Source organism: Mustela erminea, chromosome 10 (assembly GCF_009829155.1).
Source record: "Mustela erminea isolate mMusErm1 chromosome 10, mMusErm1.Pri, whole genome shotgun sequence".
In the NCBI taxonomy this organism is placed as follows: Eukaryota; Metazoa; Chordata; class Mammalia; order Carnivora; family Mustelidae; genus Mustela; species Mustela erminea.
In genome coordinates this window covers 89,855,576-89,873,826 of record NC_045623.1, presented here as the reverse complement: position 1 = coordinate 89,873,826, position 18,251 = coordinate 89,855,576, and the positions used below count along the sequence as shown (strand labels likewise).

The following is an 18,251-nucleotide window of genomic DNA, read 5'->3' as shown; positions in this document are numbered from 1 at the left end:
CTCCTTTCTTCTCCGGGAGGGCCTACAACACTTTAAGGAAAAGGAAAAGCCCTCTATTGCAAAGGTTTGCTGTTCCATTGAGCGAATGACAGGCCCTGAGAATGACAGGCCCCTCACACTCTTCGTTAGCTCTAGTTGCTGATCTGGCCTGGGCTCCAGACCACCCCAGACTGCCCTGCTCCTTCAGCTCTCCCTCCTACTGGGGGAGCTGGTGTCCCTTCTGACAACCACTCCAGTTACCAATGTGGATGTGCCTAGTCACTTACTCTCGTCAAAACCCCTTTGGATCTCTTGGTCTCCCTTGATCTTTATAAGGACATAGCATGTCAGCCAGGAAGGAAAGAGGATGGGGTCCTGGGTTAGAAGTCCAGAATTGCGTCCTTTGGCACTTACTTGCTACGTGACCTTGGGTTCTTTAGATGTACAATGGGCACATCAACCACCTGCTAACCCACTGAGACAATCAGAATTAACTACTACATACGTAAGTGCTTTGGAAACCAGTTACAGTAGTAATGATAGTTACTACTAGATTCTGCCTGCCTTCTAGGGCTAAAGAAATTTGTGCCATCTGCTCCCAACACAGAGGTTGCCTCTCAGGGGATCCTGCTGAGCCCTGAGCACCCTCTCTGCCAAGAGGCAGAAGAGCCCCTCCTGGCTCTTTCACTGGCACTCCCCTGCCCAAGGTGGGAAGAAATGAGCTCTAGTCAGACCACAAAGAGGGCACCTCCCAAGAGAGGACAGGGAGGTCACTACCAGAGGACCAGGCACAGGCCCAGCCTTTATCTATGCAACTCATGCAGACAGGGGATAGGCCCAAAGCTAGGCACTGAACCCCTTTCTCAGGACAGAGAGAGGGCTCCCACCATTGACATCCGCCGCATCCCAAGAGGGAGTCCAAGCGCAGGAGGCTGGGCTCCAACTCCGCGGAAGGCCATGTATGCCTCTGCCCCGGGTCTGTGAGGGGCCGGAGAGACAGGCGCACTCCTCTAGGAGGTTATGCCAAGACTCAAACAGAAAAGAAACAGCAGTTCAGCATCATGGAGGATAACCTCTATGAGCTGTTTCCTCATCTGAAAAACAGAGATAGCCTTTTATTTCATATGATTTTAGTAGGAATTAAATGAGATCACTTTTATAAAGTGCCTGACACTACTCTGTAGATACTCAATAAATGGTAATTCTGATTAAAACACAAACACACCCAACAGAAGAGATGTCACAGGGCAGGCTAGGCCTCGTGCCAAAATTGTGGATAAACAATAAGGGAAACGGGTTCAGGGGGAGAAGCGAGAGCAACTGCTGTGGGCTGGAGTGGGCTGGGAAGACCGCCCAGAGGGGTGGAGTCTGAACAGGCCCTAGAAGCGGCCTGAACAGCGGGGCACAGTGCTGGGCACTCCCAAGGGTGTCCTCTACACCCGTCTTAGAAGGAAGGTAGAGATGGCATCATCACTACCAATGAGGCAAATCGGGTCCAGAGAAACAAGGCACCTGGCACGGACACTGGTACTGTGGGGCAGGGGCAGAAGCCCAGGAGTTCTGACCATGTCTTTGCTTTCCCAGAGCTGGAGGAGCTGGGTGGGAATGAGAAGAGAGGCATGCCTCGTGGGAGCTCTGCGGAATGAAGTCCAACGTGACTGCAACGTGACCAGTCAGGAGCCCTCCAAGAGCCCGGATGCTTCTGGAGACACATGTCCTACCTGAAGGCCTCCTCCCAGCCCCTGGCTGACCCTCTCCTCCCATCGTCCTGCAGTCAGCTCTCTGCCCAAAGAGGAAAAAGTCGCCCCTTTCTTTTTAGAGAAGGCCGTCTGGGCTTCTTGAGACAATTTCAACATGACCTTTAAAGTTGTTCCTCTCTCCTTCTTAGAAGTGGGAGAGGTGAGTTCTTGTCTTATTTTACAGGAAGCCAGTTGCTGGGGCTGATAGCCATGCATGTGAAGTGGGAGGCAGTGACCCCCACCCCCACCTCCCCTACTTACAGACCTGTTTAAGGAGGAAATGACAGGATATGCCTTGCAAAGACCAAAACAAAACAAAACAAAACAAAAGCTATAAGACATGAAGAGACAAAGGAAGGCTTTTTTGTCTCTGGTCAGGAGACAAGAAGAATACCTGCTTTATGGGCTCTCGAGCCTCTGCCAGGAGTTCCAGATCAGGGATATGGGCAAACAAACATAGGGGGTACCAGTGGCAGGCCAGGTTACAGCTGGGCTCTCCCTTGGAACAAGCACTAGAGTGGCAGCTGGGTGAACTGGAGACAAAGCGGAATTCATGCAGGGCCCAAATCACAAGGTGGGGGGGTGGGGAAGCAAACCTAACCTAAGGTTTGGGGTCATGCTCACAGGTCTCCCAACAGTCTAAACCCCCCTCCTCCCACCAGCCCCTCCCTGTCAAAGACAAGGCAAGAATCCCTGACCATCAGAGCAAGCAAAAAGGACCAGAGCAGGGCCTCATGTCACCCATGGAGCCAGTCAGCAGAGAACCCAGAAGCATTCCTCTAGAACTTCAGCCTCCCACAGCCATCTCTGACGGGGCCAACCTAAGGCTCCGCTCACTGATGAGGACAGGAAGGCGAACTGCACACAGCACTTTCTATTCTTAACGGAGGGGCACCTTGCAAGGCAAGCAGCTGCCAGACATGACAGAATGAGGGCTCCGACTCGGTTCCTACCCACACAGAGGCGCTGAGGGAGTAGGCAAGACCCCAGAATGAACTCCTAGATTCCTGGATATCTGAGCGTGCACAGGGAGCATGGCCTCAGCCCCAAGACCTGTCCCCGAAGTCAGTTGGTGCTCTCTCCCCTCCCCCTCTAGAACCTGCCCTGGAGGCAGCTAAAGTGAAAGAACAAAATTGGTAGGACACACCCAACACACCTAAACCTTAAGGAAGGACGCCCTGTGGCAGCCTAGGGTTGAGAGATTTGTAATCTTCCAGCTTCACACAAAGACTGTATGTTGGGAGGCTGAGATAGAGATGCATTTGCCTTTGGTGCTTCAAATCCCAACAGGTGTGGACACCGGGGTGGCTCAGTCGGTTAAGCTTCAGCCTTCGGCTCAGGTCATTATCGCAGGGTGCTGGGATGAGCCCTGCATCAGGCTCCCTGCTCAGTGGGGAGCCTACATGCGTGCACGGGCTCTCTAATAAACAAAATAAAATAAGTCCCAACAGGGGCAGCTGTCACTCACTGAGTACTTCCAGTAGGTATAAAGGCAGCTTCATATGTGTTAACTGGGGTCACTGTCACATCGGCAGCACTCTAAGTACTATTATTCCCCCCATTTTATACCTGAGGAAGCAGAGGCTCAGAAAGGCTCAGTGGCAGAGCAGAGGTGCCTGCATCTAACCTCAGTTCTCCACTGCAAAGGGAAAGGAAGAAATGGTCGTTCACTTTTGCCACCCGAACAGGGACCTTGGGATCTTTTGGTCGTAATTCTCTTCCCCAGAAGAGCCAGATGCTAGGGCTCCTCTGTTTTCCGAATGCCCTTCCAAGCCAGAGACACCAGCTTTTGGAACTGCAAACGTTCTCAGACATCATATCCAGTCTCCTCATTTTAGAATGGGAAAACTGAGGCCCAAGGCTGAGTGACTTGCCAGGGATACCCGAGTCAGTGGAATGAATGGCAGAAATGTCAGACCTGGAAGGGGCCAAAGATCAGCTGACAGGTGGGGAGGCGTGACTGGGCCAAGGTCACAGAGGGAGATGGCATGAGAAGCCAAGTTTCCTAACTTCTAGACTGATGGCCTGGCCATGCCACCCTCTCTGTTCTCCAGCTGCTCAGGGTCCCTGGTACGGGTTCTGATGGGGACAAAGCAGGCCAAGCCTGACCCCATTAGACACAGATATCAGGCCTTCAGGGACAAACTCCTTCCTCCCTGGAGTAGGATCTCTGTGGTCACACCAAGAGAAGACACTGAGACTTGTTGTGTGTGTACCAGCCCCCCAGCGCCCTAACACAATGCCGGGTGTTGCTGGAAGGTGAGGGAGTTGCAGAGAGAAGGACAATTTCTAGACAGTGACCGTGAGGTCTCTTCCAGGTCTCATATAGGCAAATGACACATCACGGTCACTAGTTTCTTACAAAAAACAACAACAACAACAACAACAACAACAACAAGACACAGTTTTCATGATTCAATTGGTAATGGTCAAATTTAGAGATTCTTGCCAGTCTCACAGCTGGGCAAGACCTGCAGAAAAAGGCCCCAGCTGGTTCAAGGTCATGTTGCTGTCCGAATCAGTACACATAGCTCCCCTTGCCCAGTCCTTGATTTTTACCAGGAAGCTGGCTGCCATCAGGATACAGGTACGTGGAGCTGGTGGTCCAGCTCCATGCACAAGCCCTCCTACTGTCACAGCACCAAAGCTCCATGCCAGCAACTGGCTCTGTCAAAACAGAGTGTCCTGCTGCGGCATGTCCCAGAGCCTGCCTCACACCAGCCTAGCATCACCACTCAGCTCCTGCATGTCCTTGGGAAAGCTGCAAGGCTTCCTACCAAGAGTCACAAACTCCCCAAACCCAAACCAGCAGAATCCCAGATCCTCATGTCTTCCACAGATAGGAGGCTAACAAAGCTAAGGCAGCTTTCAAAGCCGCCCCAGACACACTTCCAGGGACTTCTGGGCTATGCAGGCTCCGGGGAACTCCATCAATCACCCAGCAGAACAGAGTGTCCATGCCTAGCAGGGAGGAAGACCAGGGAGGGGAGGGAACAACTTTTCTGGTTCCTTCTCCCCACAAGAACATTTCAAAGTCTCTTTGGACCAGAATATCCTGAGCCCATCACCTGTCCCTCTCCCACTTGGTTGAGTAGCCAGACAACGTGACTGGCCAGCCCATGCAGCACCTTGAGACACAGCGAGGTGCCAATGTGCAGGTGATTGGGGGGACCAGACCAAGCTTCAACCTCCTCCACTCCCCCCCCACCTCCAAAACAGACTTCAGAAACTTCCAGGGCCCCAGTCCCATACACTGTGTAAAGATGGCATTCCTGGGCAGGAAACTGACTCAGGGGCTCCCGGCCAGCCTGGGCAGGCAAAGCTGACAGATAACATTCTGGGAATAAAGGAAGGTGATACTGTGGGGATCCCGCAGGTCCAGCACACAGGTCCCCTACTATACTTAAACTCCTCAGACAGGCCAAGTAGATAAACACTCCATTCTGGAATGCCCTCCCATGAAGCATGTAATTGCCGCGGCTGCTGTTGACAGAGTCGACTGTGCCACTTGCTGGAAGACACTCGTCTGGCTCCCCTTGGGGTCTGGCCCAGCCAGAGGAGACCTGCAGGCCTGGAACCCTTGCCGGACGTACCTCGTATAAGAAGCATCCCATGCTCTAATCCTGCTTTCCCCCTTGCACATAAGCTGGCTCCAATCTTGGGAGCCCTGAGACCACAGAGCCCAAGTTTGAGAAAGACCAAGATGGCAGGACAGAGGCTGCCTACTTTACTGGAGTGGTCCACCTCTTTATTCCCGGGTAGTCTCAAGTGGTAAGGATGGGGCAAGAAGCTCACCAGTTTGGGCCACAGAAGTGTCCAGGTAAGTGGACTTACCTATCTTCATGAGGCAGGCCAGCAGGATCCAGAGTGAGATCTCAAAGGGTGTGCGCACATGTGTGTAGTCGATGCCCAGGACCGGAAAGGCCTTTCGAGTCTTCATGCCGTGTTCAGTGACGGAATGGTTAACAGGGCGGCTCTCGGGGGCGATCTCCGGTGGGGCGGTGGTGACATCCCCAATAGAGCGTTCCCGTGGGGGCTCTGAGCCTCGGATGGTGCTGGCCGTAGGGCTGGGCTGGAGGCCATGGCTCCTGAGAACAGGCAGCAGCCCCACCAAAGCTACCACAACCAGCAACGAAGGGAAGATTCGCGGGGGAGCGCGGCCGCAGATGCCAGACCACAGAAGCATCATGCTGATCCCTTGGTTCAGCAGGCCTTGACCCTTAGCAAAGTGAGAGTAAGACGTGGGACATAGGTAGCAAGGGGTCAGCAGGTGGAAGACAGACTAGGGCCGTCCCTAGGAAAAGTTCATGTTTTAGAGAGGTATTTACGTGGAAGCAGATCTCTGGGGGGTAGAAGGAGGCTGGGTTTGCAATGGAGAACTCCAAACTGGGGAAAGGGGCCAAGGACCCAGAAAAGACCACAGGAGTCCAATAGGTCTGGAACTCCAGGCCTGGGGGGGATGCGTGGGGGGTGAGGGGGGGAGAGAGGGATTGCACCCTAGGGACAGAGGAAGGGACAGAAGAGGTTGGACCCCAGGCAAAGAAAAGGAAAGGGGAAAGCTGGGACCCTTGGCTGAGGAAAGTGACTGACGAGCCAGGACTCAGCTAAGAGAAGCGGCAGGGAGCCTGACCTAAGGGAAGGGGACCAAAGGAGGGGTGGGGGGTGGGAGCCAGTCCAGGAAAAGAAGAGAGGGGGCTGGGAGCCCAGCCTGCGAGGAAGGAGTGAAGCCGGAAAGGGGCCGGGAGTTTCCCCACCCAGAGAAGGGCCGGGGTGCAGGCGCGCCGGGCTTAAATTCCGGGGAAATGGAGGGAGGCGGAAGGCGGAGGTAGGCGGCCTGGCGGGAGGGTGCTTCGGCGCGGGCTGGGGGCGGCTCGCGGTGGGCCGGCAGCAACACACCCCTCCTTGCGGCCCCGGCGCGGCGCTGCACTCCGCCCCGGCCCAGCTTCAGCTCCGCCGCGTCCAGCTCCAGCGACAATTGCAGCCCCAGCCCCAGCCCCTAACCCGGCGGCAGCGGCGGACTGATGCCCGGCTGAGCCCGGCACTGCTATTTATAGACACCAGCGAGCAGCCAGCGCAGCGGGCTAGAGGGACCTGTCAGCGCCCGCGCACCGCAGCGACCACTGTCGCCAAGGGAAGGAACTACCGGTAGGAAGAGGACGAGTCAGAAGTTAACAAAAAAAAAAAAAAAAAAAAAAGGCGGGGCGGGGGGCGGGGAGGAGGATTGAATCCCCTGAGATTCTAACTAACACGGGTGGAATGCTTTACTATTTACAAAGCGCTTTCACTAGACACCAGCAGTCTCATGAAGAGCTCTCAAAGGATGTATTTTATCTTATGTATTTAGTTACTATATGACCTTGAACGAGTTACTTAACTTCTCTGTTCCCTAGTTTTCTTATCTGAACAGGGGACATAGTAGATGTGCCTATTTCGGAGCGATGCTATGATGACCAAATGAGATAATCTACCTAAAGGGTTTAGAATAGAGCCTGGCCAATAAAACCATTATTATGGTTCCAGTTTTGCAGATAAGAAAATAGGAGAATTCCTTAACTAGTGTATAGTTATATTAGTTTGCTAGAGCTGCCGTAACAAAATACCACAAACTGGGTGGTTTAAAGAACAAGACAGGGGCGTCTGGGTGGCTCAATGAGTTAAAGCCTCTGCCTTCCGCTCAGGTCATGATCTCAGGGTCCTGGGATCGAGCCCCACATCAGGCCCCCCGTTCAGCCTCTCCCTTTCCCACTCCCCCTGCTTGTGTTCCCTCTCTTGCTATGTCTCTGTCAAATAAACAAAAGTTTTTATTAAAAAAAAAAAAGAGAGAAAGCGAGTAGGGTCATTAATATAGACATACCTGAGAGATACTGCAGATTTAGTTCTAGACCACTGCAAAATCACAATAAACCAAATCAGATCAATTTTTTTATTTCCCAGTGCATGTAAAAGTGATGTTTATACTAGAGTGTAGTCTGTTAAGTGTGCAATAGCATGATGTCTAAAAAAAATTGTTCAATAAAAACAAAACAAAACACTGTCCATACCTTTTTTTTTTTTTTTTTTTTTTTAAGTAAGCTCTATGCCCAGGCATAGGCTCTATGCCCAGGCTTGAACTCACAACCCTGAGATCAAGAGTCACATGCTCTACCAACTGAATCAGCCAGGCCCCCCTGTGCATACCTTTATTAAAAAACACTTTGTGGGGATGCCTGGTTGGCTCAGTCAGTTAAGCATCTGATTGATTTCACTTAGGTCATGATCTCAGGGTTGTGAGATTAAGCCCGTGTTGGGCTCCATGGTCCCAGAACAGGGAGTCTGCTTCTGTCTCTCTCCCCCTCCCTCTTCTCTTCCCCCTGCTTGTGCATATGCTCTCTCAAATAAATAAATAATTCTTAATTTAAAAAAATACTTTATGGCTTTTTTGGCTTTCAGCTTAGAGGAGATGAAGGTGCAGTTGTCTTCCATGGTCCCAAATCTGACACCAACCCCCCACCACCACCAATGCCATGTCACTTTGACCCCAATGAGATCAAAGTTGTATACCTGAGGTACACTGCTGGGAAAATCAATGCCACATCTGTCCTGGCCCTGATCCGTCTTCCCCGGGTCTAGATCCAGAAAATGTTGCTGATGACATCACCAAGGCAACCTGTGACTGGAAAGGTCTGAGGATTACAGGGATACTGACCACTCAGAACAGACAGACCCAGACTGAAAAGATACTTTCACTCTTGGCCCTAATTATCAAAGCCCTCAAGGAACTGTCAAGAGACAGAAAGAAGAAAAACATTAAGCACAATGGAAATATCACTTTTTTTTAAAAGATAAAGATTTTATTTATATGACAGAGAGAGATCACAAGTAGGCAGAGAGGCAGGCAGAGAGAGAGAGGAAAGCAGGCTCCCCGCTGAGCAGAGAGCCCAATGTGGGACTCCATCCCAGGACCCTGAGATCATGACCCGAGCCGAAGGCAGAGGCTCAACCCACTGAGCCATTCAGGCGCCCCTGGAAATATCACTTTTGATGAGATTGTCAAAATTGCTCAACAGGTGCTGCATGGATCTTTAGCCACAGAGCTCTCCAGAACCATTAAAGAATCCTGGGACAGCCCAGTCTGTGGGTTGCAATGTTCATGGCCACCACCCTCATGACATCATAGATGACATCAATAGAGGTACAGTGGAATGCCGAGCTAGTTAAGACTACAGAGGAAAATATTTTAATAAAGGATCATTTGGGGCACTTGGCTGGCTCAATCAGTAAAACATGTGACTCTTGATCTCAGGGTTGTGAGTCTGAGCCCCAAGTTGGTTCCAGAGAAATCATCATGAAAGGAAGAGTCAATCAATGCAGCAAACGTCATGGTTTTTTTTTTTTTTAAGTAAGTTTAATAACATATTTTTTTTTAAGAGGATCACTTGACAGACAACTCCACCCTCCCCTGTAGGAAAAAACCTTTATGGCTAAAAATGCTAACCATGATCTGAGTTTTCAGCAAGTTATATTCTTTTTGTTGGTAGAGGGTCTTGCTTCCATGCTAATAGCTGCTGACTGATCCGAGTGGTGGGTGCTGAAGGCTGCGGTGGCTGGGGCAATTTCTTAAAATAAGACAACCATGAAGTTTGCTGCATTTATTGACTCTTCCTTTCATGATGACTTCTCTGGAACATACAAGGCTGTTTGATAGCATGTTACCCACAGTAGAATTTCTTCTAAATTTGGAGTCAATGTTCTCAAACTCTGCCGCTGCTTCATCAACTCAGTTTAACTAATATTCTACATCATTTGTTGTCATTTTGACAGTCTTCACAGCATCTTCACCAGTAGATTCCATCCCAAGAAAGCACTTTTTTACTCATCCATAAGAAGCAGCTCCTCATCCATTAAAGTTTTCTCATGAGCTCACAGCATTCCGTCCTGTCTTCAAGCTCCGCTTCTCATTCTAGTTCTCTTGCTGTTAACACCCCATCTGCAGCTACATCCCCCACTAAAGTCTTGAAGCCTCACAGTCATCCATGAGAGTGGGAATCAACTTCTTCCAAATTCCCATTAATGTTGATATTTGGACTCCCTCCCATGGATCGTGAATGTTCTTAATGACATTTAGAATGATGAATCCCTTCTAGAAGGTTTTCTTTTCTTTTTTTATAAAGATTTTATTTATTTATTTGACAGACAGAGATCACAAGTAGGCAGAGAGGCAGGCAGAGAGAGGAGGAAGCAGGCTCCCTGCTGAGCAGAGAGCCCGATGTGAGGCTCGATCCCAGGACCCTGGGATCATGACCTGAGCCGAAAGCAGAGGCTTTAACCCACTGAGCCACCCAGGCGCCCCTAGAAGGTTTTCAATTTACTTTGCCTGGTCCATCAGAGGAATTACCATCTAAAGCAACCATAGCCATATGAAATATAATTTTTAAATGAATTTCTTAAATAATAAGGCTTGAAAGTCAAAATTGTTCCCAGATTCATGGGCTGTAGAATGGATGTTGTATTAGCAGGCATGAGAACAACATTAATCCTGATATACATCTCCATCAGGGCTTACGGGTGACCAGTGCATTGTCAGGCAATGTTTTTGAAATGAATGTTTTTTCTGAGTGGTACGTCTCAATAGTGGACTTAAAATATTCAGTAAACCAGGTTGTAAAGAGATGTGCCGACATCCAGGCTTTGTGGTTCCATTGATAGGGCACAGGCAGAATAGATTTGGCATTGTTTTGTCTATGGCCATACCACCCTGAACGCGCCCCATCTCGTCTGATCTCGGAAGCTAAGCAGGGTCGGGCCTGGTTAGTACTTGAATGGGAGATTTGGCATTGTTTTTAAGGAGTTTGGGAATGGAAATGAGCATTGGTTTTAACTTAAAATCACCAGCTGCTCTAGCCCCTAATGAGAGAGTCAGCCTGTCCTTTGAAGTTTTGAAGCCAGGCATTGACTTCTCCTCTCCAGCTATGGAAGTCCTGGATGGCATCTTCTTCCAGTAGAAAGCTGTTTCATCTACGTTGAAAATCTGTTGTTTAGGATAGTCACCTGATCACTGATCACAGATCTGAGCCAGATCTTCTGGAGAAATTTCTGCAGTTTCTACATCAGCACCTGCTGCTTCAGCTTCCCCTCACACTTTTATTTTATGGAGATGGCTTCTTTCCTTAAACCTCATGAACCAGCCTCTGCTAGCTTCAGACTTTCCTTCTGCAGCTTCCTCCCCTCTCTCAGCCTTTACAGAATTGAAGAGAGTGAGGGCCTTGCTCTGAATTAGGTTTTGCCTTCACCAGGAGTAGATTTGCCGCTGGTTTGATTGCTTACCCAGACCACTCAAACTTTCTCTACATCAGCAATAAGGTTGTTTTCAGTTTCTTATCATTTGTGTGCTCACTGGAATACACTTTTTTTTTTTAAAATATTTTATTTGTTTATTTGCCAGAGAGAGAGAACACAAGCAGGGGGAGCAGCAAGCAGAAGGAGAGGGAGAGGCAGGCTCCTTGATGAGCAGGGAGCCCCATGCTCCCTGGGACTCAACCCCAGGACCCTGGGATCATGACCTGAGCTGAAGGCAGCTGAGCCATCCAGGTATCCCCACTGGAATACACTTTTAATTTCCTTCTAGAACTTTTCCTTTGTGTTCACAATCTGGCTGACATGAGAGGCCTCGCTTGGCTTTCTATGTGACTTCTTCATTAAGCTTAATCATTTCTAGCTCAGTTGGTTAGATGTCTGGCTCTTGATTTTGGTTCCGGTCATGATCTCAGGGTTGTGAGATCAAGCCCTGAGTTGGGCTCTGCCTCTCTCCCCTTCCCTGTCCCTCCCCCCCCCCACCCCTTCTCTCCTTCCCCCACACCCAAAATGTAAACACTGTATTGCTCCCATCTCCATTTGGCTATAGGCAAGTGGGACACACACACAGCTTTCACAGAGAACTTTCTGAGCCTCTGTTTAGACAGCTGCATACCCCATCCCCATTCTCCGCATAGCACACAACTTCATACATTCAGGCCCACAAATTTCCCCCCTAATTATTCATAAGACAATTTGAAAGTACAAAGATAACATAACAAACAAGCAAAATTTTCACTTCTGAATTATCAGCTGTTACAGTTTCTTGTATTTGTTTTCAACATACAATTATTTGTGATGGGTTTTTTTTTTTTTTTTTCACAGATATATGTACCGTAAATCTTAAAAAGTCTCTTAGAACCTGTTTTGGCATCAACCTCTATATGAATGTAATGTACATCAACTTCTAGCAATGACAGGCAGCTTCTGTCATGAGTGTAAAGTATTATTTGGACACTTCAATACACATCTCTTCACTCTGCACTGCCTCCAGCTACGGCCAAAACCTGGGAGAACTTTCTGGACTGTCCGCATCATCTCTCCTCCCATTCTCCAAAATCCAGCCCAGTTAGGTTTTCACCCCCAAATGCTGTACCTAAACCCTGAGCCTCTTGGCTCAGGTCATGATCTTAGGGTCCTGGGATTAAGCCCCACATCAGGCTCTCTGCTCAGCAGGGAGCCTGCTTCCCCGCCGCCCCCGCCTGCCTCTCTCCCTACTTGTGATCTCTGTCTGTCAAATAAATAAATAAAATCTTTAAAAATGTATTAAAAGAAAAAAAAGAAAAGAGAAGAGAAGTTTGTGGACACGTGTATCATGTACCCACAGATGAATGACTCAAAGGTCTAGTTAGATCTTGGGCTTATATATAATCTTAGCACAGGAACAATACATTTTTAGGCATGCGACAAGACAAAGGAAAAGAACCTGTCTCCAGGGACAGCAAATTGTGCGAAGGCAAACAGAGGAAACTAATGACAGAGAATGGCTCCTTAGTGAAGTTTGTTGTATAGACTCTTGGGGTACTAGTTCCAGCTAAGGGTCTAAAGCTGTCTCGGGGATTAACTCTCGTCCTTCCTGGTGGAGAAGGAGCAGGGATACCTTTGTAAATCTTTGTCCTTCTTTCATCTGAAGAGAGGGAGGACAGAAAGCCTCCCTTCGATCAGTTGCCTTCAGCTCAAAACGGTTTTTACCCCAAAGCGGCATATTTTGGGGTATCGTACTCTGCCCTCTACACTTCCGTGTTCCTCAATCAGCCATTCCTGAGTCCTTGTCTTTGTTTACCTACCAGAGCCTTCCATACATTTGATCACTTGCTCCTCAAACCCCTTTCTTCCATCAGCTGATGGAACTGCTCCCTCCCGGTTCTCCCCCTCCCCCCAGTTTTCCTCTGCCCTTCCAGCTGTTCCTTCTCAGTCTCCTGTTGCCGAATCCTCCCTTCCTGCACGATCTCTACATGCTGAGGGCCCAGGGCTTGGTTCTCACCTTTGCACCGCTCTGTATCTACACTCACGTCTCTGGTGATCTCACCCTTTCTTGTGGTTTCAGATAACATCTATCTGCAGACCATACACAGATTTTTTTTTTTAATCTCTTCTGTTCTACAGTCCAGACTACTGTGTCCAGCTGGATACAGCACATGACTACCTGCTTGTCCAACAGAAACCTCAAACTCAGGACATCCAAAACGGAGCTCTAGGCCATCCCCATACCCACTTCCCACACTGTTTCTCTATCCAAGAAACAGTCCTTCCATCTTCCACCTTACTCAGGCCAAAAACCCGAGTCACCCTAGAATCCTTCCTTTCTTTCATGTCCATCCTCAGCAAATACTACCAACTGGATCTGCAAAATATGTCCAGGACCCAACCACTTCTTCGCACCCCCAGAGCAACCATTCTGGTTCAAGCCACCACCATTTCTTGCCAGGTTACTACAAAAGCCTCTGAGCGGTCCCATCTCAACAAAGCAGCCAGAGGAAGCCCTCTAAAGCCTCAGTCGAGTGCTGCTACCCCCTGCTCAGACCCCTCCAAGGTCTTCATTGTGACTTCTAAGCATCCCCCCACTGTAACCCCCACATCTCCTGGGCCTCACCTCTGACCTTTTCCCCTTCTTCTCTCTGCTTTAGCCACCCAGGCTTCCTTGCCACTTATTTTTCAAATACTCCAGGTTCAGAGCTTCCTCAGAGCCTTCGACTTTGCTGTTCCCTCTGTCAGGAATGCAGTCACCCCCAGAAAGCTGCATGGTTTTCTCCTTCCTTGGGAATCTTTGCTCAGTCGTTGTCTCTCAGGGAGGCTGTTCCTGAATGCCACATCCCCTCCTTAAATGTAATACCCCCACTCCTTTCTCCCTCTTTCCTCCCCTTCATTATTTTTCTCCACAGCTCTTCCACTGTCTACACACTACATACCCTACACATTTGTGTAGCCTGTCTTGCCATCACAGATTCAAGGCAAAGAGCATAATGATTGGTAGGACAGCCTCGGAGCCAGGCTGGCTGGATCTGAATGCCCTCACTATCGCGGTCTAGACATGTGACCCTAGGCACGCTCACTCCACAGTGCTGCACTATGAGATGGGAGCAATAAGAGAACCTATGTCATAGGTTACTATGAGGATTCAATGAGCTAATGCATGTGAAGTTGTTAGAATTATACCTGCTCTGTAGTAAATGCTACATAAGTGTTTGCTGTTATTATTATTACTAATTATTATTATTACGGAGTGCTTGGCTCACAGCAAGTCCTATATAATTGTCAGCTATTATTGTTCACTGCTGTATCCTCAGAACTGAAAATTGCACTTGGCACGTACTAAGGCACTCATGAAAGTTCTATTAGATGAATGAATTAAGGTACATGTAAACATAAACAATATATGGTGGGGCGCCCGGGGGGCTTAGACGGTTAAAGTGTCTGCCTTCAGCTCAGGTCATGAACCTGGAGTCCTGGGATCGAGCCCCACATGGGAAATCCCTGCTCAGCGGGGATTCTGCTCCTCCCTCTGCCCCTTCCCCCTGCTCATGTGTGCCAGTGCGCCTGCGTTCTCTCTCCCTCTCTCTCACAATTAAATAAATAAAATCTTTTAAAAAACCAATATGATATGTTTGTGTGTCTGTTAAATTTATATCCATGGCATCATATTTATCCTTCTTCCTTGTTACTTTTTCATTCAATATTATATTTTTAACATCTAGCCATGTTAATATGTATAGATCTTGTTCTTTCCTTTGAACTGCTCTATAGAAAATATTTCATCATATTAATATATCTCAATTTTTATTTTTTTAATTTTTTTAAGATTTTATTTATTCATTTGACAGAGAGAGATCACAAATAGGCAGAGAGCCAGGTAGAGAGAAGGGGGAAGTAGGCTCCCCGCTGAGCAGAGAGCGCAACACAGGGCTCGATCCCAGGACCCTGAGATCATGACCCAAGCTGAAGACAGAGGCTTAAGCTACTGAGCCACCCATGTGCTCCAATATATCTCAATTTTTAAGTAAAGATTTATTTATTTATTTCAGAGAGAGAGAGAGAGTGTGAGTGAGCATGAGTGGGAGGGGCAGAGGGAAAGAGAATCACAAGCAGACTCCACATTGAATGTCTGTAGAGTCCAATGTGGGGCTCAATCTCATGACCCTGAGATCACAACCTGGGCCAAAACCAAGAGTCAGACACCTAACCAACTATATCACCCAGACACCCCAACATATCTCAATGTTTAAATCTGTTTCCCTACTGATGGACATTCAAGATGCTCTAATTTTGTTTTTGTGAACAATATCATATCAACTGCCTTTATACGTATCTCTTAATGCACATAAGCGCTTAAGAATTCTCCCTCTATACTTGAAAATTATTTCCAGATTGTAAGGTTTGTACATTCTCTGATTTCCTAAAGTGCTTTCCTAAAATATCTTTTTTAAAAAAATCTCTATGCCCTATGTGGGACTCAAACTCACAACCCCAAGATCAAGAGTCACGTGTTCTACCAGACAAGCCAGCAGGTGCCCCTTCCTAAGGTATCTTTTGCCCTCCCTTCTGCAAGTATGAAAGAGCTACTTTACCCATATCTTCTCAATACTTGCTTGAGTCAGACTTTTTTATTCTTTGTTAATTTGATGGGTAGTAAAATAGTGTCCCAGCATTTTTTTTTAAAGATTTATTTATCTGAGAGAGAGAGAGTGAGAGCATGAGCAGGATGAGCACGGGGTGAGAGAGAGAGAGAATCTCAAGCTGACTGCGCTGAGTGCAGAGCCCAACACGGGGCTTCATCTGAGATCACAACCTGAGCCAAAACCAAGAGCTGGAGGCTTAACCAACTGCACCACCCAGGTGTGCCTCCACATTTTTTTAAATAAACTTTTTTTTATTTGGAGTATTTATTATTGGTGTATCTTTAGATCAACAGAAAAGTTGCAAACATAGTCAAGAGAGTTCCCAAATACTCCTCAGTTTCCCTTAATTTAACATCTTACATTACCATGACAGATTTGTCAAAACTAAGACACCAACATTGGCATATGACTATTTTTATTTTTTTTTTAAATTTTTTAAAGCAATCTTTATACCCAGTTGGGGTTCAAACTCACAACCCTGAGATCAAGAGTCCCAAGCTCTATCTACTGAGCCAGCCAGGGGCCCTGGTTTATTACTCTTAATTAAATTTGAGATTAATTCAGATTTCACTTGGAACTTTTCCTGGTCCAAGCTCCCATCTGGGTCACTACACAGCATTTAGTCTCCTCAGGTCTGGGACAGCTTCTCAGTCTTTCCCGTCCCTATGACTTGAAGAGTCTTCAGGAGCGCTGATCACATCTTTGGCAGAATGTCCTTAATATGAGCTTATCTGATGTTTTCCTCATGACTAGGTTATGGGTTTTCGAGAAGAATAGCACGGAGGTGAAGTGCTCTTCTTGGCACATCCAACCCCAGGGCATAAGCTGTCCATGTGACTTGTTGTGACTTGTTACTGGTGACGTTATGACCCTTGAGCGCCTGATTAATGTGGTGTTTCCAGGTTTCTCCACCGCGCAGTTATTTTTCCCCTTGTCACACACTCTGCTCTTCGGAAGCAGTCCCTAATTATGTTAATCTGCATTTCTCGGGGCGCCTGGGTGGCTCAGTGGGTTAAGCCGCTGCCTTCGGCTCAGGTCATGATCTCAGAGTCCTGGGATCGAGTCCCACATCGGCCTCTCTGCTCAGCAGGGAGCCTGCTTCCCCCTCTCTCTCTGACTGCCTCTCTGCCTACTTGTGATTTCTCTCTGTCAAATAAATAAATAAAATCTTTAAAAAAAAAAAATCTGCATTTCTCTTAGGACTTCCTCTCCCAGGATTGCCTGTTCCTGTGCTTTGCCGATCTTTCAACTTGCTTGCTTATCTTTAGTTCTTACTGATTCCTAGGTGTTCTTTATATATGAATTGCAATTATCTTCTTCCAGGGAGCCCTTTAATGTTTTCACTCTGTTTACAATGCCTTTTGCCACTTATAAGTTCCTTATTTTAACCTAATCATATTTACACATTATTTCCTTTATTCTTTGTGCTTGTCGAATCACCTTTGGAAACCCAGCCATGACTCGGCAATCCTCTGCTAACCTTTGGTTCTCTATTCATGTTGCCCCTTGGCCTTGAACGCCCTTTCTCCCTTTCCCTCTCAGGCAAGCTACTTATCTTTGCTGCCATAAAACCAATGAAACCTCCACTGTGGTTATCCCCAATTCTCCCAAGTAAAATTAGATGATTGCTCTCTCCACAGTGCTCCCACAACTTATTGCCCAAATCTTTAGTAAAGCACTTATCACAGACCATTCTGTTGCCCTTTGCTTAATTATTTGTGTATCTTCTGTTCCAATGAGTTATTATTACTTAATAATAGGGGACCCCTTGTTGAAAAACCCCATGTAATTCACTTCTGTAGTGGAGCCCTGGGCACAATCCACTATTTATTGAATGAATGGATGAGGCTATAGTCTGGATCAGTGGTCTTCAGATTTTTTACTTTTGTGGCCCCTTCAGGGATTTTAAAAAATTCTGCATCCCTTCCGTATTTGTGAGGATACCAACAGGAAACAAGTGGCACACTCAAATTAAGGCAATTCAAGACGGTTATAGTATACACAAAGTGGTAATTTAGAAGGCGTGGTCAAGGTAGAAAAAATCACCAGGGATCATGCAGGAAGCTGGCACAGGCAGCCACCAGGCTGTTACCACCAGAGACCTAGAGAGGCAGTCCCTCTGCTGAAAAACAGCATTAACGCCCTGTCCAAGGACAAGGTCAAACCAACTAGACTTGCAGAGGTAGGAACCAAGGCAATAGAGACCTTGACCTCACTTTCTTGCCCGCCTGCTAAGACTCCCCATTTACCAAACCCAAGCCATGGCCAGAAGTCACAGAGCTGGGCAACCCTCTCTATCACTTTGCTATCGCTCAATAAACCCTGCTTTGCTGCCCACCAAAAAAAAGAAAAAAGAAAAGTCACAGAGCTGTTGATGTTCTCCACCCAAGTGTTGTCAGATTTTTAATGCCCTGCAGTTCTTGGTCCCACCACTTTGAAGAATAAAGAGGTAGAGCAGACAAGCAGCAAAGTTTATTGAGCGATAGTTACCTTTACTGAATGATAGAGTAGGAAGCTCCCAAAGAGAGAAGGGACCTGAGAGGGCCGCCACTGCAGCTTCTAAGTCTAGGGGGTTTTATGGGCTTGC

General features: G+C 47.8%; 1 protein-coding gene and 1 pseudogene across 1 annotated transcript in view; one reads left to right on the top strand and one right to left on the bottom strand.

Annotated features, from left to right (window-relative positions):
* SLC9A1 (solute carrier family 9 member A1) overlaps positions 1-6,752 on the bottom strand; it is a 48,929-nt gene extending 42,177 nt beyond the window's left edge. Inside the window, exon 1 of the mRNA XM_032301619.1 lies at positions 5,553-6,752. Within this exon, the coding sequence (XP_032157510.1) occupies positions 5,553-5,907 (355 nt within the window). The 5' untranslated portion in view covers positions 5,908-6,752. The remainder of the gene's footprint in view (positions 1-5,552) is intronic.
* Positions 6,753-8,216: 1,464 nt separating this feature from the next.
* LOC116567937 lies at positions 8,217-8,915 on the top strand (annotated as a pseudogene).
* Positions 8,916-18,251: the final 9,336 nt, after the last annotated feature.